Source organism: Hylobates moloch, unplaced genomic scaffold, assembly GCF_009828535.3.
Source record: "Hylobates moloch isolate HMO894 unplaced genomic scaffold, HMol_V3 SCAFFOLD_2, whole genome shotgun sequence".
NCBI classification, from domain to species: domain Eukaryota; kingdom Metazoa; phylum Chordata; class Mammalia; order Primates; family Hylobatidae; genus Hylobates; species Hylobates moloch.
The window spans coordinates 54326587-54350795 of record NW_026652277.1 but is presented as its reverse complement, the minus strand read 5'-3'; the positions used below and the strand labels follow the sequence as shown (position 1 = coordinate 54350795).

The 24209-nt window shown below is 40.5% G+C and overlaps 1 protein-coding gene across 1 annotated transcript in view; it reads left to right on the top strand.

Moving 5' to 3' along the window:
• Positions 1-24209, top strand: part of FRAS1 (Fraser extracellular matrix complex subunit 1) — a 461949-nt gene that overhangs the window by 216385 nt on the left and 221355 nt on the right. The window contains exons 15-17 of the mRNA XM_032149306.2: positions 13151-13294; positions 20766-20906; positions 22549-22689. Of these exons, the coding sequence (XP_032005197.1) occupies positions 13151-13294; positions 20766-20906; positions 22549-22689 (426 nt within the window). The remainder of the gene's footprint in view (positions 1-13150; positions 13295-20765; positions 20907-22548; positions 22690-24209) is intronic.

The window sequence follows — 24209 nt, the reverse complement described above, 5'->3', positions numbered from 1 at the left end:
TGGTGCTCTTCCAATATGTGCTAAACTTTTCAAAAAGAAGCCTGCCATTTTATGGTAACAACAGGTTTTTCTGGATTGATTCCTCTTGGCAGGGTCATTTATGTGATGATTGGGATAAGTTGCCACTTTATTGGCCCATCAAAACCCAAAGAAACTGAGTGCTGTGCTGAGGAAACTAATTACCAGAAATCACCTGATTAATATTCATGTTCACTATGTTGAATAAAGGGCAGAGTGGAAAAAAAGTAGCAGATAAACATGGCTCTTCAACAAAAGAGTACAAGCAGGTAAACCACAGGGAGTAAAGGAAAACACTTAGTCCTGTCCGAGGATCTTACCCACAGGGGACCTTATCATTTTCTCTTTTCTCTTAAATTTAGGGGTATATGCACAAACACACACATGCATATAAACACATGTGCATATATTAATACTATTGTTACATATTTTCCATGATTAAACTGAATAATGTTGTAATTATAGGCCACATGATGCACTCCATACCAGTCCCTGCTTCATTTCCCCTGCCTTCACAACTCCAGAGTTTGAAGCTTTGACCACCGTACATTAAGGCTTAGCACTAGCTTGTTTTTATATGAACTAAACCGGAGACAGATGTAGGTTGCCTTTTTTCACAGCAGGTAGGGCCATAGAGTGATCACCCTGTTAGTACCCAAAGCTCACATTTTAGTTCTGGCACTCAAACTTCTGCTTTAACCCCTATGTGTCCTTTGCCAACAGCTGGATCTGATTAATATCCCCTCTTGCCCATCCTACCCCACTCTTCTTAACTCTGCAGACCTAGCACTGAGCTTGTACTTTGGTTCCTGCCGCTTGCCCTGCTCTCACCCATTTCCAGGAATTAATAGCCCACTGCTTAATTACCTGGAGACTGATGGCCAGGCTTTATACATGTATGGATGATCCTTGCTCCCCCTCCCCACCTTCCCCACCACAATACTTGACCTTGCACTCTTCCTGCCTGGCTCTTTGGTATCACTTGCCTTGGATTTACTCTATTCCCTCTACCAGAACAGTGGTTCCATTGACTCATCTTAAAAACTCAGGTATTAAATCTAAACTGGATCCAGGTGGAACTCGCCAGGTCATGAGAACATTCTTTCTTGCTTGTCTTGCCCCTCTTTTCAATCAGCCTCTGTTCCACTCTGGTGGGACCACTGAACTGTGCACACAAATCTTAGATATGAGAGTCCATAAGAAGAAAAGCTAAAACAACCAACAACACGCACCATGTAAGATTACGTTAAAATGAGTAGCTCATAAGGTTGTAATCTTTGAAAAGAGAAAGAGTAGGATTTAGCCCATTTTTATATGTGTATCAATGTTTTGTTTGTCTACTTAAAACTTATTTTATTCACAAACGCCTGAGGATAGAGCCATGTGTACCGCAGGGCAAATGCTGCCTTCATTCCGCAGGCGCAGATATTATGGGGAGCCTGGCCCGGTGGTTAAGAGCTTGGACCCTGGAGCTAAACCACCTGGTTTCTTTTTTCTTTCTTTCTCCCTTCCCCTTCCCCTTCCCCTTCCCCTCCCCCTTCCCTTCCCTTCCCTTCCCTTCCCTTCCCTTCCCTTCCCTTCCCTTCCCTTCCCTTCCCTTCCCTTCCCTTCCTTTCTTTTCTTTCTTTCTTGTCTCGCTCTGTCATCCAGGCTGGAGTACAGTGGCACAATCTCGGCTCACTGAAACCTCTGCCTCCTGGGTTCAAGCGATTCTCCTGCCTCCTGAGCAGCTGGGATTACAGGCACTCACCACCACACCTGGCTAATTTTTGTATTTTAGTAGAGATGGGGTTTCACCATATTGGCCAGGCTGGTGTCGAACTCCTGACCTCAAGTGATCTGCCCGCCTTGGCCTCCCAAAGTCCTGGGATTACAGGCATGAGCCACCACACCTGGCCTCTTTTTTTTGTTTGTTTGGTTTCTATTATTTATTGCCTTTTTTTTTTTAAGACAGAGTTTTTCTCTTGTCATGATCTTGGCTCAGTGCAACCTCTGCCTCCTGGATTCAAGCGATTCTCCTGCCTCAGGCTTCCAAGTAACTAGTATTACAGATATGTGCCACCATGCCCAGCTAATTTTGTATTTTTAGTAGAGACAGGGTTTCACCATGTTGGCCAGGCTGGTCTCAAACTCCTGACCTCAGGTGATCTGCCCGCCTTGGCCTCCCAAAGTGCTGGGATTACAGGCGTGAGCCACTGCGCCTGGCCTAAACCACCTGGTTTCTAATCTTGCCTCTGTCACTTACCTATTCTTTAACTCCACGCTTCAATTGCCTTATGGGTAAAACAGGGACATAATATCTGCCACATCGCACTGCTGTGAAGATTGAATGAGTGAATGCACATACTCCATTTAGGGCAGCAGTCCCCAACCTTTTTGGCATGAGGTACTGGTTTCATGGAAGACAATTTTTCCATGGACTGGGGAGCTGGGGGTGGCTTTGGGATGAAACTGTTCCAGCTCAGACCATCAGGCATTAGTTAGATTCTCATAAGCAGCTGCAACCTAGATCCCTCACGTAGGCAATTCACAATAGGGTTTGCACTCACTCCTATGAGGCAGAGCTTGGTGACAATGCTGCCTGACCCACTGCTTGCCTCCTGTTGTGTGGCCCAGTTCCTAACAGGCCACAGACTGAAACTGATCTGTGCCTGGGGGTTGGGAACTCCTGGTCTAGGAGATGGTACCTGGTGTCTAGAAAGCCCTTCATACAAGCTTAGAGACTTGGGTTCTGCTTTCCATTGTCCTTCTTCCTTGTTCCTTTCATTTCATTTCCCCTTTCTTTTTTGATCATTGTTCTAGGTCCTGAGTACATGAAGTGTGTAAAGTAAATAAGATTCACTCTTTGCCTATAGTGAGCTCACAGTCCAGGCAGGTTAGTTGTTGCTTATAGAGATGTAAAATAAAACAAAACAAACAAAAACAAAATCCAAAAGCCTTTGAAGTTTATTCTATATCTGAGTGCTGTATGGTCTCAGATTTTGAGACGTAAAGAATCAAGCAACTGAACATTTTACAGGATTATAAGGGATAGGATTATTTTGAATTGCACCTCTACCACTTGCTGCAAGAGGGCTTTGGCAAACCATTTAACCTCTCTGAACTTCAATTTTTTCAACTGCAAAATGGGGATGATATTATCTACTTTAAACCATTATTATGAAGGTTAGAAAAGCTGTTTGAAATGTATAAATACATTATGCCTGGCCTTAGTATGTGGACCATAAAAGGCAGCTATTGATATTATTGAAACCATTCCTTTATTTTTCAACCTATAGAGATAAAAACCAAATAGCTTACATTAAGCAACAAAGAGCTTTCTGCCATTAATGTCTCATCTAAAATAAAATCTGCTTTTATATGTTATGGAGAAGTAAATATAGAGAGAACAGTATACTGTATTCTTTACAACAAATTAAAATCCCTTTTTCTTTAAAAAGGAAAGAAAATTTTCTTTAAGTGCTTAGATTAAACAATGAGAATCTATGATTATTTGTTTCTTAGCCAATATTGTGACATATTTAGAGGAAAAGTTTATAATAAAAAAACCTATAAAATTCACATCTAGGATGTTGGCCTAGTTGAGATTTAAAAGCTGTGGCCTGAGCAGAGGACCTTCTGAAGTTAATTATTTGTTGGAACGATGGTTGACTGGAGCAGCCAGTCATTTGCAGAAATGAAGCACTGACCTTGCAAAGCCAGGTCCAAAGCAGCGGAGATGTAATGGGTCTTGGTGTTGTGTTTCAACACATGACTTATTCCAGCCTGGCTGTGCCCTGGGTGGACCTCTTGACAATGTCACCTATGAAACTACTGTTCTGAAATCCAGGAGCCCTCCTTGCAAGACAGGGGCCCCCCTTTCTCTGTTGGGATAGTCATTACCAAGCTGGTGTCACCTCCATGGCCCTTGCAACATACCCCAGGATTGGAGGGTCAGTCTCAGTTTCATTGCTGGGTCACATACTCAGTTTAGGGGCTCTGCATGTTTCTACAACTGCCTTCATTCATTTTGTTCTATTCTTTAAATCCTGTGCATTGTTCAGAACTTCTTTGGCATTCTACAGCAATTATGGTCTCTTACTAAATTGCTGACTGTCTCATAAAGGTGACTTATTGCTTCAAGTGGTATCTCCTGTCTCTTCCATTCTGTTCATGCATAAATATTTGTGGAGCCTCTTCTGTGTACCATGCCCTGTCCCAGACACCAGAGATACAGAGTGAAGCAGACAGAAAACTTCCTTCTAGTTAAGGAACTTAACTTCCTCAATGGGAGGAGAGTGCCTCTAAACAAATAAACAAGATAATTTTAAATACTTAGATAGTTATCATTATATGAAATTATTATCAGTGCTATAAAGATACTTTACAGGGGAATATGATAGGAAATGATCAGTCATTGGGGCAGGGACATGCCATATACTTCTGAATTTCACATGGTGCTAAGTATATCTGTGGCCCTCTGGAATAATTTTTGATAGAAAAAATGTGATAAACCATTGCATAGAGAGCAATGAACAGAAATGTACAGGCATGACTAAACTTTGGCTTACATATATGACCTATCTTCCATTTGGCTTCCACTATTTGCTCCTTGTCAGCAATTTCTGGCTAGTTGTGGCCTCAGGATAATTACAGACTATTTTTCTCACCCCTCTTTTTCTTCTCTTTTCCTCATGTTTAACATAGTTGTGTGCTTTATCAGAGTTGGGAAGGTGACTTATAAAATAAACTGTCTTCAAAATTTGGGTCGTGTCCATGGAGTATTTCGGGACATTCAGAAGGGAAGACAATAGGATTGCCTTCCTAGAATGTAAGTTTTTTTAAGTAAACAAGACCCAATGAGGCAGGTGACAACAGTGTTCCAAGGCCCCTCTCTCTTTGGATATTATATTCATGTACAGAATAAATGGAGAGAAGAGGGGAAAACAGCTGGTGGTGTTGTGTCTGGGACCTTTGCTTTGGCAGGAAGCTGGCTGTGTTTGGCATTTGTCTTTGCCACTTCTAGACCCTTGCTGTATATGCCAGAAGACAAATGACAGAACAAAAGTATCACATACCAGCAGAGAAAGCCTGTCACAGATGCCACAGAGTTTATCTTTCAGACAGATCCCATTCTTCCTGACAAATCTGAACCCCAAACTATTTCAGCTATGGAGTACCAACTAGTGACAAGCCTTCTGGCTTTCTGCCCAGTTTGGAAGGTTCTCAGTTATTTTAGCTAGACTGTATGGCATACATTCTTTCTCTTCTCCATCCCCCACCCAAGCACTGTCCCTGTTCTGCCCTCCCCTGCTTCTGTGCTGCCCACAGAGCTAACAGCACCTCCCTGTTGTTGCTGCTGAGATCTGAGCAGCTGTGTTAGTGCACCCAGGAGGTCTGAGAACTCTCCCCATCAAAAGGTTGTTTTGGTTGGCGGTCCCGCCTTTGGCTCTTCAGTTTCAGTAGACATCACTGGAGTAGACAATAGGCATTTAATTAACAGGGGCCACTGGGTGTAGGACTGGGGAGGGAACACAGGGAGTCCTAGCAGCTGTGGATTTTCAGTGGTCACAGAGGATGAGTAGAAGCTGAGAAGCTGGTGGTCTTGAAAACCCTTGGATTATACCTGTGTTGTTGATTTAGGAATATAGGTAGAGGGGCAGGAGATAGAAGAGATAACTTTACCAGATACTCCTGATGAGCTGAATGTCTGGCTTTGTCCTCTAACTTACGAAGCAATGAAAAGTCCATGTGGACCTGCCAAAGCCTTCATTGGCTGGGAAGTAATTTCCTTTGGTTCAAGTTCTGTGTCTACCAAAGACCCTGCTAAGAATTCAAATATATTACTCAAGACGGGTAAATCATTCAGCTGTATCACAATCATGGTTAATAGGTTAACAAGTTATTTACCTAGCATGTACCTTAGGGAAAAGGACTATAGCTTTCCTCCCTCCAACATTAGGAAAATTGCTAAAACTCCCCCCAAGTACCAAATGAATTTATGTTTATTCCAAAAAATAATTAAAGTCAATATAATAAAAGGTATAATAAAAAGTCAGCTAAAATTCCTAACTCAAACTCCCCCAAATCACTACTGTTAGTATTTTGGTATATGTCTTCCTAATTTATAAAGATATCTTTTTGTGTGTCTATACACATACACTTTTTTTTTCAAAACTAAAATCATACTCTATTTACAGTTTTATTGCTTGCGTTCTTTATGTTATTACTTGTCCTTCTACAATATCTTTTTAAAGCTGTTGTATAATTTTCCGCCTCTGGCTATGCAATCATTCATTTAGCCAATCCTCTATGGTTTGATATTTGTTCCTAATTTTTTTAATTATATGTAACCATGATGTAAACGTTTTTCGTAGAAATTGTGGTGAATATTTTTGAATCAATTTTTAGACATGTGACTACCCGGTCCAAAGGTTTATGTGTGGTTTTTAAGCTTTTTGACACAGAGTAACATACTACACTCTTTTAAGAAAGTTGTACTAATTCGTACTCCTACCAGAAATGTATAAGGGTGCCTACTTGCCAGCACTCTTGTCAACACTACGCATTACAAGCCTTCTTAAATTGTCAGTTTGATTGATGTAAAATGAAATCTTGTTTAATTTTTTTCTTTTACCTATTTTTGGGATTCTTATGAAGCATGTGGAGTTAATCATGCTTGTCAGTTGATGGCCCATTTTCATCACTGGTCTGGGCCAAGCTATTCTCTTGCTTATTTGTCTGCCCATCCATCTGCCTGTCTATTCCTTTTGTTATCATGCCCTATTCCCATTCCCCTTCTTCCCAGCTCCCCTTTTAAATAACTACACTAATGTGATTTAGTGTGTACTTTTTGTATGTATATGCTCTTATTGTTTTGTATGCCTGGGTAGATATTTCCTTCTTTTTTTTTTTTTCTTTTGATGGAGTCTCACTCTATCACCCAGGCTGGAGTACAGTGGCGCGATCTTGGCTCACTGTAATCTCTGCCTCCCAGGTTTGAACGATTCTCCTGCCTCAGCCTTCTGAGTAGCTGAGACTACAGGCGTGTGCCACCACACCCCGCTGATTTTATTTTTTTGTATTTTTAGTAGAGACAGGATTTCACCATGTTGGCCAGGCTGGTCTTGAACTCCTGACCTGGAGTGATCTGCCCACGTCGGCCTCCCAAACTCCTGGGATTACAGGCACAAGCCACCAAACTCAGCCACATATTTCCTTCTTTCTTGACTTTTTTTTTTCTCACTAAGCACTGTTTCTAGGATGCATACATGTTATTAGGTGGTGCAAAAGTAATTGCAGTTTAAAAATATAATGTGCATGTCTCATCCAGTGCATCTAGTTGCTGCTCTCCTGTTTGGTTTGCATATCTCCAGCTTTTGATGATGCTGATGATTTTTTTTACGTGTTTGTATTTTTTTCTATAATGAAGTTCCTCAAGTACTTAGGAGTTTTCAGAATATGTGGAGACCAGACATTCCCATTTCAGGTGTAAAGCCTTCAATTGGCAAAGGGAGGCAGTAGCAGGCAGAGGCCCAGTAGGAGAAAGGACAGAAGATTGGAGTAAAAGGATCAAAAATGGTGATGGCTCAGATGTTTTTGGAACTTCTTTTAAATTAGCCTAGAGTTATAGCATCTCAGGCGACCAGCCTTGGCCTCTTGTGGGGCTGTGATTGGGGAGGGGGAAGTGGTCTTTCAGGCATCAGAGCTTCACCAAGGTATTTCCAATCACTTTCAAAGAGCTGTCGCTGTTGTTTTGTAGAGGTTGCAAGGAAAGAGCTTCTAAGTGTGAAGCCCCTGGGCAAGGCTGGAGCCCCTTCATATAGCTGCTGGCCAAATCCCTGCAGGCTGTAATTCTTCCCTTCCCTTCCTTTCTAAGTGAGCCAACCTTTCCTGTAGTCTTTTCCATCCTTCCCCCTTCTGTCTTGTGTTGCACTTTAATTTGCTCCCTTTAAAATTACTTTGCTTTTGACAGCAGTTTAGACAAACTGCAGATCCCCCCATGCCATTCATATGATGACACACAAAATTCTCTGCTTTTCCAAACTTGCCATCTCTCCATGTCCTCATGAACTAGGTATAACAAATATTATTATTTCCACTGTACAGATTAGGAAACCAGGGAACAGTGAAGTTGAGTTCAAGACAGAAAAAATTTTTCATTCAACAAGAGCTTCTTATTGAAAATTTACCCACTGTCTCCTGATAATACTTCAAAACTTGGCAAGTACTACCTAGTCATTTTCAAGATGAGAATGAAAGCTGGCAGTTGCCACAAACTGGATAATAACAGAATGAAGGAATTTGATTAGCGTATATCACACCTGCTTGTGCCTAAAGTTTGGGCGTTTTCTGTGCAGTTGTGAGTAAAAACATCTTGGCAGTTTGAAAATATGAACTGCAGCCTCACTGATGAATCTCAGAGGAACTACAAATCAATTGTACTAATTCTCTGGAAACTTACTCCAAACGGCCACAGAAAAGAGCAAATGGGTGTCTGTGTCCACTGCTGTGGGTCTGGGAAGGCTTTGTGAAAAATAAGGTGCTTACAGGAAGTGCTTTTAATGTTTCCCTGGAAAAGGGCTGCATTTTATTCTTAGAGAGGCATAGCTTAAAACATATTTAAAACAATCTTGTATTTCAAAAGTATCAAATACAAAAAGAGGTGTGTTATTTTTAGAGTAGGGTTTCAGTAAAGAATTGCCAAAGGAAAAGTAATTTGTTCCTTTTCATTTTTGAAATGAGTTGCTCAAGAAGCCAACACATGTCTGGTTATGCTCCAGAGAAGTCAGGGATCCTACCAAATAAATTATCTGTTACACATGAGATAAAAATATAGCTTTCTCTTATTCACCCTCTTTTAAAATTTATTGCCACAATGTTCACAACTTATAATTCAAATCCTGTGTGATCTGAAATGTATCACTAAGAGAAATTATGGTGAAAAGTCAGGGAGTGACCTCTTATTTTTTATAATAACCCAAATATAATAAAAGCCATATGTGAGAGATAAGCGGTGGTAGCATATGTTCAGTGTTAGAAATTAGAAATCAATTGCAAACACAGTGGGATTTTTGCTAAATCAGTAGATTATAGCTGTTCTTGCCACACAGGGGAAAATGGGTAACTATGTGAGAAGATGGGTATGTTAATTTGTTCCTCTCTCTCGATACATAGATATATAGATATATAGATATACTAATCCTCTTTATATATATTTTAAGGCATACGACATGATATTATAAGGTATGTGTATATATATTTAAGGTATATAACATATTATAAGGTGCATATATATACACCATATATAAAATATAAAATATAAGGTGCAGATATATACTTAGCCTTATAAAATATAAGGTGTATTAAACATAAATATATATTATTAAATATATATAAGGTACATATTTAAGGTATACAGTGTGATATTATAAGGTGTATATATATGCACACACACCTTTTTATAATTATGTATATATAAATATATATACATACACCTTATAATATCATGTTGTGTACCTTAAATATACACAATACAATTTATTTTAAAGAAACCACAGTGGAAGTATATCATTATAAGAAATGACAGTTCAGCATATTCCTGTGTTGAAATAAAAATTCCTTCTGCTGTTGTGTCTGGCCATGGAACATGTCTTTTGTGTAATATGTAAAAAAACAGTAGGACCACTGTCATGTTTGGTACTCTATATAGGTGCAGCATCAGTATTTATCATCATAAGCAGATTTGGACTTCAGCATTTATCAAGTACATATTAAAGCTTCAAGTTTCTCTTAAGTTATATCTTAAGACTATGACCTTGTGGTGAGTTGTTTCCATGTAGAAGGTAACTGAGAGGATGAATTCCCTATAATCAATTTTAAAAATCTGCTGTGCATTCATTTAGCCTACATTTAATGAGTACTGACTAGGTGCCAGGCATCAGTCTGGATACTGGGGGTTTACAATGACTAAAACATCGTCCCCATTTGGGAGGGTATTAAATTCCATTGAAGACTGAATTCCATTGAGATTGATTCGTAACTGAGTAAGTTAGTACAGTAGGATAAATATAATAAGAGAGGCATATGCAACATGCTGCAGGAACATAGAGAAAGGTTATTAGACAAGTTTAGCAAAGCTTCACAGAAGTAGTGACAACTTAGGAAATATAAACAGGAAATTACATATAAATAGGATTTTAGGGGCTAAGGAAGGAGCCAGTGACATTGTGGGCTGCGTGAATCCTGTGTGGGGCATCCAGAACTCATATATGGGCACATGACACATGTAAGGCGCCCTGCTTCGTAGAATTTGTGTGCAAAGGGAGATAGTGGAAGATGGAGCTGGAAAGTTAAGGAGAGCTCAATTTGTGGGGGGCCTGAATGCCATCCCTAAGTCTGTTGATTGAGGCCATCCTGCTCATTCTTTGGTCACTGTCCAGATTGGTAACACCAAGGGTATAGTAAAAGTATCTAACAAGCAGTATGGCACAGATGCACATCAGAGAGAAGGAGGGGACCCCAGACTTTCTCCTGTGTCAGATCTTTTGTTTGTGGAGCATGGTGTTGGGTGGAGATTCTGGGGATGAAACTCAGGGTGACAGTCATTTATCAACCAGTTTGAAAGTATTTTACTATTTTAGCAACCAGTATAACTGCATGTCTGTGCTGCTATTCAGCCAGTCACTGAAGAGAGCTAGGGAGCTGTACTTTAATTTCTTATCTCCTCTGTACCTCTGGACAAAGATGATTTCATCCCCTACAGATGTCTTGAGTTACTTTCTTTTCTCCCCACTGCCAGAATGAACTCTCTAAAAAGCAGAAGTTATCATTCCACTGCCCTGATTAAAACTTTCCATGGCATGAAGTCCAAGGTCCGTACCCTGGCCCATCTGAAGTTGGAAGTCTGACCCCTGTTGTCTTTTCAGCCTCACTTTCCATGCATCATTTCCTCGGCACTTATGCCCCAGTGCAGTTTGCACAATCACCGGTGCACCTAGGTGACAGAGTGTTCTAAGTGTTCCTGCAGCAGACCTCAGATAACGTGGCTTACCTGTGGGCATCTGGGAACATGCGTTACATGTGTCTTTGTGTGCTTCTGTTGAATGTTGATATATCAGCTTGGCATAACTTTTTAGAAATGAGAGTGGATTTTTTGTTTGTTTGTTTTGGTAATGACTTTAGATCAACTCCAGAGTGAGTGAGGCAAAGGCCTGAAGAGTCATTGACTCTTCAGATGATGATTACAGTCAGTAATGAAAGGGTGGTGGAATACATGAATGTCAGGCAGATTTCATGTGTGTTAAGGGTAGAATTTGTTACTGAGATCTTTGCATCCACATCTTTAACTATAATTTAGTACCAAGTAAATTATAACTAAAACTTATCCTAAGCTTAAGGGTAAGTTTATCCTTAAACTCACCCTGCATATGGACAGTATTTTCATGTTCTACATTTATAAAATATGAATAAGGAGTTAAATATAAATGAAGTCACTTGAGAGACATTTGTAAAGCACAAGCAGTGTGCCATGTACAGAGTTAACAAAATAGAAATGGGCCCCGCCCTCATGAAGCTTACGATCTCACAAGGGAACCAGATGATAAATAAGGAAACTTTCCTTTGTCTTTGCTTCCCACCCCACTAGTCCAAGTCCCCTCTCACCTGGGTCATGCAGTAGACTCCGTGCTGGTCTCCTGCTTGCTAGCAGGTCCTTAAACCCTCTCTACATGGCAGCCAGAGAGTGGTTTGAAACATCTCAATCAGATCTTGTGTCTGTCTTGCGTGAGCTCATTTAGGACTTCACATGGTAATTAGGATAAAAATCCTAATTTCTTTCCTTGGTCTCCAAGGTCAAATTTGACCAGGCCTCTGCCTATCGCTGCAGCCATGAATCATGCCATGGCCCCCCACTGTGCCTCACCAACTCCAGCCACAGGGGCAGCCCTCAGTTTCCCCAAATACACGTACTCCTTCCCTCCTCGAGAGCTGCTTGTGATGGTCCAACTCCCTGTGACTGGCTGCCTCTCATCCTTTCGATCTACAGTTAGTCCCCACCACCCCCACCACTGTTACTGTTTATTGCAGAGCCCTTTTTAGCACTTAATGCAATTCGTAATCATCCCTACCTTTTTTGGGGAGAAAAAGTGTCTGAAATTAGGACTTGCTTCTGCAATTTAGAACTGAGAAGAGAGAATTGGATCTTGAGGTTTGCAAGGCAGATATCCTTCCTTCTGCCTCCAAAGGGATGCCTACTTGAATTACTAAGGTAGGGTTAACGAGCTGCTTGCAAGCAGCAAGGCATTCATTCTACCTACCAGTTTTGGTCAGAATCAATGCCTCTGCAAACTAGTTGGTGCTCCATTGTGAAAGAAACCTTTTAAGAATTAGGATGTATTAACAAAAGCATAGGTAGGGGTTAGCCATACAGCTAGCCAAATTTGAAAAAAATTCAGTTATTCAGAGTAGGTCCTTCTGCAGAAGTGCTAAGGTGAAGAGTGAGCTTGAAGAGTAATAAAAAAAAAATCAAATGCTGAAGAGGAGAACATTTTAAAATCTTAAAGGAGCAAGTTATGTAAGAAATTCAAGGTATAAAAGAAAAGCAAGCTTTGTGAGTTCTTAAGACACATGTGTAGGACAGATAATACTGGGGGGAAAGAGATAGAAAGGCAAAGAACGATAGATGTCAAGTAGGACTGGGTCCTCAGAAGGTTGAATCTGGGACTAGAGTCCAAGGTATCCCTCCTCAGCTGATTCTGATGGTGCTGCAGGTGGGAGGTGGTGATCCTGTGGACACTCTGTGGTGTGATTACAAAAGGCAAGGGGGTGGAGGACATCTGATTTCATTAACCAGTCCATCTTTCTCTAGAAAGTTACGATTTCCTTTTCTGTAAATCTCATTTCTCAAAAGCCTCTGATTTCCTCTTCTGAATCTCTTAGCGATACTTTACTGAAGTTGTACTTCTGGCCCACAGAAACAGTTTCTTGAAGAAGAGGGTGTTGTGTTTGTCCTGAGGTGTACATGTGTCAATAGCAGTTTAGGAACTAAGGAACCAACTGATATCCTCCTTGTGAATTCTAAAACATTTAAAAGAAAAATGATGACCAGTCCTTTCTGCTGTAGATACTCACTGATTTTATTGTTTGTCTGCAGTCTGCCATGAGTCCTGTGCAGGTTGCTGGGGCCCAACGGAGAAGCACTGCTTGGCCTGCAGAGATCCCCTCCACGTGCTGAGAGATGGCGGCTGTGAGAACAGCTGTGGAAAAGGCTTCTACAACAGGCAGGGCACCTGTAGCGGTGAGTGCTGGGTTGTGATGCCGACGTATCCTTTCCTTTTTCTCTTCCAGCATCCCTTGTTGTATTCAAATCATAGCACATTACCAATGTTTGTTTTACTCAACATGTATGTGAATAGCTGCTGAGATTAATCTTTGATTTAGATGTATATAACACACTTTCCACCAGTGGGATTCCTCTTGATTGCCCCACCAGTCTGCTAGGGTTGGGGTGCTCATTCTAGTCTTGTCCTGCAGATGAAAATAGTGAGGCCCAGGTGGCCTGCTCAAGACCCACAGCTGGAGGGAAAGGAGCTGGGCTCCCACCTAGGCTTTTCTTTCCCCAAACCCCAAACTCTCTATCAACACCAGACTGCCTTCCAAAGGTATATGGGGCCAAAGAGACTATTAGGCCAGCTGAGGGCAGACCCGCCTTTGGTGTTGGTGCCACTGACTTAAAGCTGAGCAGTTATTATCCATTCTACCTTAACATCCATGGCCATAGCAATGAGAGTTAACCCAGCTTAGTGCTTCCTTGAACCAGGCACGGTTCCAAGTGCTTTATAAACATTAACCCACTGAGAGGCAGGAAAGTCAGGAGGAAAAGCATGGCTTTTGGCACATTAGTCAATCTCTCTGCATGTCAATTCCCACTTGTGAAATGGGGATAATGGTAGCACCTGTGGAAGACACAATAATGGGCTCCCAATGATGCCCTTGTCCTAATCCATGGAACTGTCGTGTGTTCCCTTGAATAGCAAAGAGGACTCTTTAGGTGTGATTAAGTTAAGGATCTTGATGTGAGGATATTATCCTGGATTATCTGGGTGAGCCCCATGTAATCAATCGCAAGAGTCCTTATATGAGGGAGGCAACAGAGTCGAGTCAGAAAAGTCGAGTCGAGGACGGAACCAGAGGTCAGAGTGACAGAGTGAAGCAAAGAAAATGCCATGAGCATGCAGGTGACTTTTAGAATCTAGGAAAAGGCAAGGAAGCAGATTCCACCCCTGGAGTGTCCAGGCAAGGAACAGATTCTACCCCTAAAGCTTCCAGAAGAAACTTTGATTCTAGGCCTTCTAACTTCTAGAACTATAAGATGATAAGTTTGTGTTGTTTTAAGCCAAAGAGTTTATGGTAATTTGCTACAGCAGCAATAGAAAATGAATACACCCCCAACTCAGAAGGCTGTTGAGAGATCGAGTTAAGATACGCAAAGCACTTAGGATAGTGCCTGGGACATAGTAAGCGTTCTATCAGTGTTTGGTGTTTAATCCTCACAATTTCATGAGGTAGATATAACCATTCTCATTTTCCAGATAGGAAACAGAGAGGGTAAGAAACTTGCTTAAGGTCACACATCTAATAAGGGGCAGAGTTGGGATTCCAGCTTAGATCTTCTGGCTCTGGGTCTTAACTGCCTGGGAACCACTCTACTGCTCATTGTAATGTGGTATTTCCTTATGCACCTCTACTTATTTTTTTTTTATTTTCCTTTTCATTATCCTTTCCCCCTTTCCACTTCTGCACCTTCTTCTGTGTCTTCTGTCGGTCTTTGGATGAGCTGACTACCCCTGTGGACATTGCTAGGTCTGCAGGCATCCTGACAGTAAATGAAAGGTTTGAATTGAGTTTACTTTGATGGTCATACCTGTAGAGAGGCCAGGAGGACTTTTCATAACTAAGTCCACCAAATCAATAAAAATGTGTAGCTCATAAAACTTTCTTGAGTTATTGTCCTCATTTTATTCACTGAGCAGGGCAACAGCAAAAATGAGATTATTTTAGGGACTTGACAAATCCACTTGTCTTAGAGAAGAGAGATAACCCTTGGGAGCTGCTTGCTTAAAGCTGTGCAGGGATCCATCAGTATTGCCAGTGTGAAAAATCTCACTTGGTATCGATGAGTCACAGGTGGCTTTTGTATGGATTCAGGAGAGAATAAGGAAAGAAAGGCCAGGCTGCCATTAGGCTGAGCATGTTAATCTTTTTCTGCCAGCATCACTTTCCTGCTCAATTAAGCCAGATGTATTCTCTAAAGGTTGACAGATGTCAAATTTGCACTAATCCAAGGGCCTAAAGTCATTTACCCTTTAAGTCCCCTGGGATGCTGGTTACTGTCACTGATGGAGGAACAGTGACACTGACCTGCCACTGAGACTCTACATTATCTGGATTGAGAAGGCAACTTTTGCTGGAGAAGCGGTGTATTTAAAAAGACGAATAGTTAATGCGAGACTTGAGGCTGTGAGAGGTGGGAATCTGCTTTATCTGTACACATTTTGAAAAGCATCTGAAGGAAACTTCCAGGCAGGAGGATGGATCATAGCTGACATTAGTCAACCAATGAATCAACAGATCTACAAGTAATTACTAAACACATGTCATGTGCTTAGACTGGTGCAAGAGTTGGTGATGCCACTGGCGTTGACCAACAGGCCTTTTGATACACAAAACTGGAGCTTACACTTTTTATAAAATTGTTACTATTCTCCAAGTTTGTATCAAAATGACTTCAGAAATGTTCACAGAAATATTTTCTGAAACAACACACTGATTGGTATCGGAATGTTAATTAAGACGTCGGATGCTGATAATGCTGACTTATTTCCATTTCAGATTAATGCTATTCAAGATAAAGACCGGCTGGTGTGGGTTTAATAATTTATAACCTACCAGCCCATATCTGTAGAAATCTCAAAGTCAAGTGCTTAGAAAAAACCAGCATAGCCTGTTATGAAGGGTGGTATGCCCTGGCTGAAAGATCTTACAGTAACCAGGTTCACCTGTGGTACGTGTATTGCGTTCTACAAATATTAGATATAAAGAGTGGGGCAATTCAAAGGAGGAAACCTCCTCATTCTTTTATCTTTTAAGTATTTATGCCATTATGAAGGGCTTTTCTGACCGTAGCTAACATAATAAATCAAAGCATAATAAATCAGAGGTTTCTGTTAGTCATTCCCTCTCTTTTTTTCCTTTCTCTTTCTTCCCTCCTTTTTTCTTTCTCCCTTTTCTTTTTTTTTAATCTTCATTTCTCTTTTGCACCCATGCAACCATTTTTTGAAATCTTTTTATTTTTATGAGCTTACCTAACTGGGTATTTTTATTTTGAGTGCATATGTATTTAATTTTCTTAAGTGAGATGTTACAAAGTGCATGCTGTTTCCTTCTTTTCTCACTCAGCAGTACGTTTTTAAGATGCACCATGTTGTTCTCTCCCCTAGCCCTTCGCTTCTCACTGCTATGTAGCACTCCCTGGTGTGCCCCCCTCATACTACCCATCCCTGCTCCCAGTGATGGACTCCCTCCTTTCTCTCCATCTGCATCACTGCAGAGCACCAGGGAACAGCCTCAAATGTGTTCCTTTGTAAAGCTCTAGAGGGAGTTTCCTGGGATTTATACCCAGGAGCAGAATGGTTGGTTTTTTGACTCTGCATATTCTTCATTTGACCAAGTAGTGCCAGGTTACTTGCCAGAATCGCTGTGCAATCTACATTCCCAAGCATGAGGGCTCACTCATCTCCACATCCTTGCCACCACTTGGCATGATCAAGATTCTGATTTTTTCTGGTCAAGAGGTATAAAGGTTCAACCCATTAAATTTGCCTGTTTCTGATGATTAATGAGTTTGAGTATATCTTCAACTCCTGTTGGTCTTGAAGTTTCCTATTCTGTAGATTTCTTCTTAAATGTGCTTTTCCCATTGTTCTATTGGTCTTGCCTCCTTTTATGGAGTTATTTTATGGAGTTTCCTTGTATGTTATAGATAGTAGCCTTTTTTTCAGTTTTAAATATGCAAATTTTCTCACCCTGTTGTCTTTTAACTTTGAATATAATGCCTTTGTTAAACAATAATCTTTAATTCATTATTTTTTGCTTTAAGGTTTTACTTTTGAATTTTTAATAAGACCTTTGCTAAGGTTCAAAAATAAATTATTCTGTCTTTTCTTCCATTAATTTGATGTTTTATCTTAACTTAGGTTGTCGATCCATCTGAAGTCCATATATATATAGTCCTATATATATATATAGTCATCTATATATATAGTCATATATATGTGTATATATAGTAATATATGTATATATATAGTCGTATATATGTGTGTGTGTGTGTGTGTGTGTATATTTTATATATATATATATATATATATATATATATAGGTTTAAGTAGGGGTCCCATTTGATTTTTTTCCATTTGATGATCCAGTTTTCCTAACATTATTTAGTAATTCAGCCTAGCCTTCCTTATTTCTCTTTATTGTATATTAAATTTCCATATGCACATAGTTCTGTCTGAGCTATACGATACAGAAATTTCTAAATTTCCATAGTCTAAATTTCTGTTCTTGTACCGCTATCAAACTATTTTGTTCATTAATTTCTATGGCTTTGTAGTATGTCTCAATATCTGACTGGGAAAATTCCCTTTCTTTCCTTTTCAAAGTTGACTTAGCTATTCATAAGCTTTAGAGTACATTTACTGAATTCTTAAGAAAACTTGGCCGGGTGCGGTGGCTCACACCTGTAATCCCAGCACTTTGAAAAGGCCAAGGCAAGAGGATCTCTTGAGTTCAGGAGTTCAAGACCAGGCTGGGCAACATATGAGACCTCATCTCTACTAAAAATAAAAAAAAATAATTAGTCAGGTGTGGTGGTGTGTGCCTGTAGTCCTAGCTCCTCTGGAGGCTGAGGCAGGAGAATCACCTGGGCCTGGGAGATTGAAGCGGCAGTGGGCCATGACTGTGCGGCTGCACTCCAGCTTGGGTGGCAAGCAAGCAAGCAAGCGAGCGAAAACTCAGCTGGAATTGTTATTGATATTGCATTGAAGTTATAGATTAGTTTGGGAACAAAGTACATCTTCCTAATAATTTTATTTAGATTTACCAATTTCTTTGTAGGTATAACTTTGGGTGTATCTTAAAATGTTTGATATGCAATGCTTTTATTGTTGGTCAATTCTAATTTCTAAAAATTGCTGCAATTTTTCATTTCTTGGAAATTGTATTTAGCTTTTAGATTACTCACTTCTGTTGAGATGTCAGTTCTAGAATTAGAAACCTCAGTAGGTTTTGTGGCATGTGGGAGGGAAGAACGCTTTTCAGATTCATTTTCATTTCTTTGTTCCAGTCCTGAGTTCAGGGGTGATTTTCTTTTTCCCTGTTATTAAGGTCATTGCCATAGCCCATTCTCTTACACTACACATTTGCCTGTGAACAGATGCTGAATTCTCCAGGATGCGAGATGGGACATTTGGCCCCATCACTTAGCGCCTTTTCTCTTATGTTCTCAAAATATTTTTTCAGGAGGTTAGCAGGGTGTAGATGGATTAAGGGAACAAACAGAATAAATCTCAGCAGTTCTCTATTTTTGAAACATTGATTCTCTGTAGCGGGAAGGTTTCCTTTGTTTATTTTTAAAGACATTAGCCAACCAGCATAGAAAAGATTGAGTCACAGAATTGCCTGCGACTGCACTCTCCCTCACCTCCTTCCACGCTTCATAAGGAGGCCTTTCTCTGCTCTGTTCAAAACCAGTCTGTCAACTGTACTTTTGAATATGCATCCCTCTTTTCTCTTAGGTATTCTTTCAGCAATCATTCAAACTTTTCTTCTTTAAAAATTATTTCCAGGTTCTATACTTGCCTTGATTTTTTACAATATAAGAAAGACAAAACAACCTTCTTCCCTTTCAATTATGTGTTTCCCTGTCCTTTTCCATTCTCAGCCTGGGCCCTTTAAATGAACAGTTTATAATCATGGCTTTCACTTTCATTTGATCTAATGACTCCACTGAAATGTGTGGCACAGGACACGCACAGCCTGGTTCCTAAGCGTAGTGAAACTTTTCAGATGTTATTTGTCCTCTCTGCACCTGTCATGACTTTCTTTTGGAAACATTTTTCCTCCCTTGGCTTCTCAGTCACCATTGCTCTTCTTTCTCTCCCTTATCTTTGGATCATTTCTTCTTGGTCACCTGTACTAGTTTTTTTTTCTTCTTCTTCTTCTTTTCTTAAATGCTGGTGCTACCCAGGTCCTTGCCTACTTCTGTCTTATCCTGCATACTTTTCCTGAATCACTCAACTAATTTTTAGTTTCAACAATTGCTTGTATATGATGACCCCATACCCTCTCCCTCGAGCTCCAGAACCGTAAGTTACATTGCTCCCTGGATTGTGCATGTTTCAAACTGAGCTCATGGCACCCCCCCACACCTATTCTCCTTCTTGTACTCTGTGAGCGACATCACTTGTCCCCCAAGACAGACCCCTGGAAGCCATGTGAGATGGTTTTTTCTTCACTGCTCTCAAATCTCTCACAACCTCCACAGTTCTAATTCAACCCCTAATCATCTTGATTCATGCTCTTTGCCATGGTCTTCCAATGGGGTTTCCAACTCTCCTCTTCATCCTCCAAACTGAGGCCAAAATGATATTTCTTAGACACAAATACAGCCATGTTTCTACTGTGTTTAGAACTGCAGGGATTCAAACTTGTTGCCTTTCCTAGGATGAAAATCTAGACACAGAGTGGGGCCATAGGTTTCTATAATCTGGCCTTCCCGCTTTTCCAGCCAAATGAAACCGCTGTTTTCCTGGGCAGCCTAGTCTCCTCCCAGGTTCTGAGACTTGGCTTACTTTGCTGTCTCAGCCTGGAGTACATTCCCATCAGCCTGACATGGTCCCATGCTTCCTAAGGCAATGCTCAAGGGTCGCTCCTCTATGAATGCTTTCTTGACTTTTCTACCTCTTATCCCTGCCCTCACATTTTTTTTTTTGAATTTTCATTGTGCCTATATAGATTGATCTGAGTGATATTTTAAATATTTCCAATATTGCCTATTTCTTTTCCTATATTAGACTACTCAGCTGCTTAAAGTGAAAACTAAGTTGATTTGGTTTTTGTGTTTCTACCCCCTGGCACAAGACCTGACACAGACCTTAACAGATGTGTTAGGGGATAAACGAATAAGTGAATGAGATCCTGAAAGACTGTGTGAAGTTCAGCAATTTTAACATAATTTTAGTAGCATGACCTTGCTTAGTAGAGTCTTGACTTTCTGAATTCTCTGTCCAAGTAGGGTAAAATAAAAGATAAAATATTTGGTACATACTTATGCGAAAAAACTTTATTATTTATCTGAAATTCAAATTTTATGGAGCATCTGGTATTTTTATTTGATAAACCTTGCAACCACACCTCTAAGGCCATTTGAACTTTAAACCTCATATTAAGTTGGTTACACTGGTGGGTGTGCCTGAGAGTTTTTGCTATGCTTAGTTCAATGAATAATTCAATTCTCTTTCAACTGTGAAAACAAAAAGCACGGAGTCCGACGAAATGTTGGAATCAAGAAAACAATTCCGCTGAGTAGCCAGAAAATGAGATTATGATATTGATACCCATTGTGGATATTGTAAAGAACAGACTTCACTGCTTCTTTTGCTCACTATTGCCTTTCACTGATGGGTTTTTTTTTTTTTTGCCTCCCCTTAGCTTGTGACCAATCCTGTGAGAGTTGTGGCCCCAGTAGCCCCAGGTGTCTTACCTGCACTGAGAAGACAGTGCTGCATGATGGGAAATGCATGTCTGAATGCCCTGGCAGGTACTATGCTGATGCCACTGGCAGGTGCAAAGGTAAGAGATGGGTCACCATCATCATCATCAAAAAGTATTGAGTACATGTTTGACTATACTTGGTGTTATATGTTGCTAATTTGGGAACTTGAGTGTATGATGGGAAAGCATTACTTTAAAAGATAGCTTTTTCATTATGAAGCCAATGTGTATTTGATATGGGAGTGGGAGATATGGGTGGATGTTGGGGGACTAGAGTGCTTTCGTTAAGGACTTATGCATATTAATCATCATTAGAGTTCATTTGGTCCTTTTGAAATGCCCAAGACATCTTTAACATACAGTCCTTGTTTACTTGTAAACCATCACTAACTTAGGTTGCAGATATAACAGAATCATTTCTTATATGACATAGGTCATATATTGGCAACTACAACACACCACAAAAATAAAATTAAAAAGTTAAACCAAGTTTGATAGCTAGTAAAGCTAAAGTCTGTATCCATTGAAAACTTGTTTTTTTGTGTGCTACTTATATATTGTTTATTTCAGACTTATATAGCCTAAACTATGAAACATACCCATTTGAGACTTTATAAAATTTCTACCTTATGTATGCCTGACTTGTGTCTTTCCTCACAGGTAACTCTGAGAACTTCTTGTTGCCTGGGACATCTTGATCTCCCCTCCTCTCTGAAACATATGCCCACATCCTCACATCTACCTACTGTCTGTTAGTGCAGGGTGTTTAGACCCATCCCAACATCTCTCCTTAGCAGCCTCCCCTTTGCCTGCCAACCTCTTTACTCACCCAGTGTTCACCACCTTTCCTCTGTGTCCTACCCGCACGTTCTCATCCCATCTCTACCCACCCCCAGCTCCTGACCATGGTCCTGCAGAGCCTTCTTCCCATATCTCACTCCTGACCCCAGCCCTGCTAGAGGCTCAGCCAGGCCATGCCACCAATACCTGTCCCTTAGAGTCAGAGATGTCCCCATTAACACCAGGGTCAAAGCAGGGGACATGTGTTCCTGACATTGTCTTATGTTGTGGTCAGAGTCGTTACTGTAATTGTTACTTAAAATCCTAGAATGTCAAAGCTGGAAGTATCTTAAATGATCATTTAGTCCAACCTTTCACTGTGCTCATGCCAAGAAAACTAGGCCAGGAGAGACCCAGGCTTGACTGAGGGCACTGATGAATTGGTGGAGAAACTGCTCAAAATGCCAGTGCTTCCAACACTCCAACCCACGGCCTTTCCGCTCTAATCCATTTAGGCAGTGTGAGGTTTAGGTCCAGACACACCTAGGGCTAAATCTCATCCCTGCTATGAATAAAGCGTGTCATCGTGGGTAAATTTTTGAACTTCCAAGACCTCAGTCTCTTCATCTATAAAATGTAGTGAATAATGCCTACCTCATAATGTTGTTAGGAAAATTAAAAGTGACAATGTGTAGAAAGTGCTTAATACAAACACTAAATAAAGGGTAGCTAATAAGCAATACGTAGAGCATGGCTAAATGGTGGGTAAAGGGCCACGTGGGCAGTTCTGACAGTGTAACCACCTCCTAACACATTTTCCCCTTGGTTTGGTGTGACATCCACAGGGGACTAAGAGTCCCAGGCTTGCGAAGCCCAGCCAGGAAGTGGGCACTTTATTCACCCCTGTCCCATGGTGTTCCTCTCTCACTCTCTTCCTCAGTTTGTCATAACTCGTGTGCCAGCTGCTCTGGGCCCACAGCCTCTCACTGTACAGCCTGCAGCCCCCCCAAGACTCTGCGTCAAGGCCACTGTCTGCCCCACTGTGGAGAGGGCTTCTACTCTGACCACGGAGTCTGCAAAGGTATCGTTGGTGTCACCGTCATTCTTGAGAGGCTATCCCACAAGAACATAGATTTACTTTTTCTCAATAATGTAACTTTCCAGTGTAACTTTTCTTCTAGTGTATCTTTTATGGCTATCCATACATTATATGCGTTTTTCATTACAATAGTTTTGCAAAGGGTTAATCTGAAAAAATTTTATTTGAAAATTTGTGAAGACACTCAAAGCGTTATGATTTTTTTTTCTGCCTGTTTTTAGGGGGAATATTAAATTAAACAAAATTGAACTCTTATTTCCTCCTTTCTCTATTCTCTTACCTTTGCTAATGTTTTTCTTAGACTTCATTTTGTTTTTCCCTAAAGAATTTCTTTTTAGTAATGATAGTGCTGAGCAAACTGAGAGTCACTAGCGATGCCTCTGGGCTGAGTGAAATGGAAAATTCCTTTTTTTTTTTATTATTATACTTTAGGTTTTAGGGTACATGTGCACAATGTGCAGGTTTGTTACATATGTATCCATGTGCCATGTTGTTTTGCTGCACCCATTAACTGGTCATTTAGCATTAGGTATATCTCCTAATGCTGTCCCTCCCCCCTCCCCCCACCCCACAACAGTCCCCGGAGTGTGATGTTCCCCTTCCTGTGTCCATGTGTTCTCATTGTTCAATTCCCACCTATGAGTGAGAACATGCGGTGTTTGGTTTTTTGTCCTTGCGATAGTTTACTGAGAATGATGGTTTCCAGTTTCATCCATGTCCCTACAAAGGACATGAACTCATCATTTTTTATGGCTGCATAGTATTCCATGGTGTATATGTGCCACATTTTCTTAATCCAGTCTATCGTTGTTGGACATTTGGGTTGGTTCCAAGTCTTTGCTATTGTGAATAGTGCCGCAATAAACACACGTGCGCATGTGTCTTAAATAGCTGTTTGCCATAAAGGCTTTGAGCTGCTTGGGAGGGCAATATCATTTAAACATTTTAAAACTAGAATATTGGGAACAAACATTTTAATTAAGTGAAATAAATGTATATTTATTTGTACATTAGAATTAAGTGAAATTAATATACATTTATTTGTGCATCAGGCACCTTAGAACAGAGTTTGAGAACAGTTACAAGAACGTATTTGAAACAGGAAAGCTGCGACAACTGTTTCAGAAGAGAAAATTTAGAGACTCTTTTAAAGAACAGGAGAGTTAATTGTATTCAAATGTGGGCACCAGATAGTTTGACTACCTTATTTGGCTTTGCTTTTCACCAGTAGCCAGGGTAAGCAAAATACTGTCTAGAAAAGCAGACTTTACCCACAAAAATTCTAAGAGGAATTTGTTGCCTGGACCCCTATGTAGTAGGTGTTGGATGACTCATGGGTAATAACACAACCACCATTTTTGCAAAAGATACAGTAATGGCCTCCCTATGAATGGTTCTAAAAATCTGCAATACAAACCAAGGGCATAATGTTAAATCATCATTTAGCGAGTGTGTTTCTCTGGAGAACCAAGCCAATGTTGTCCAGTTTGCTGTTTTTGCTC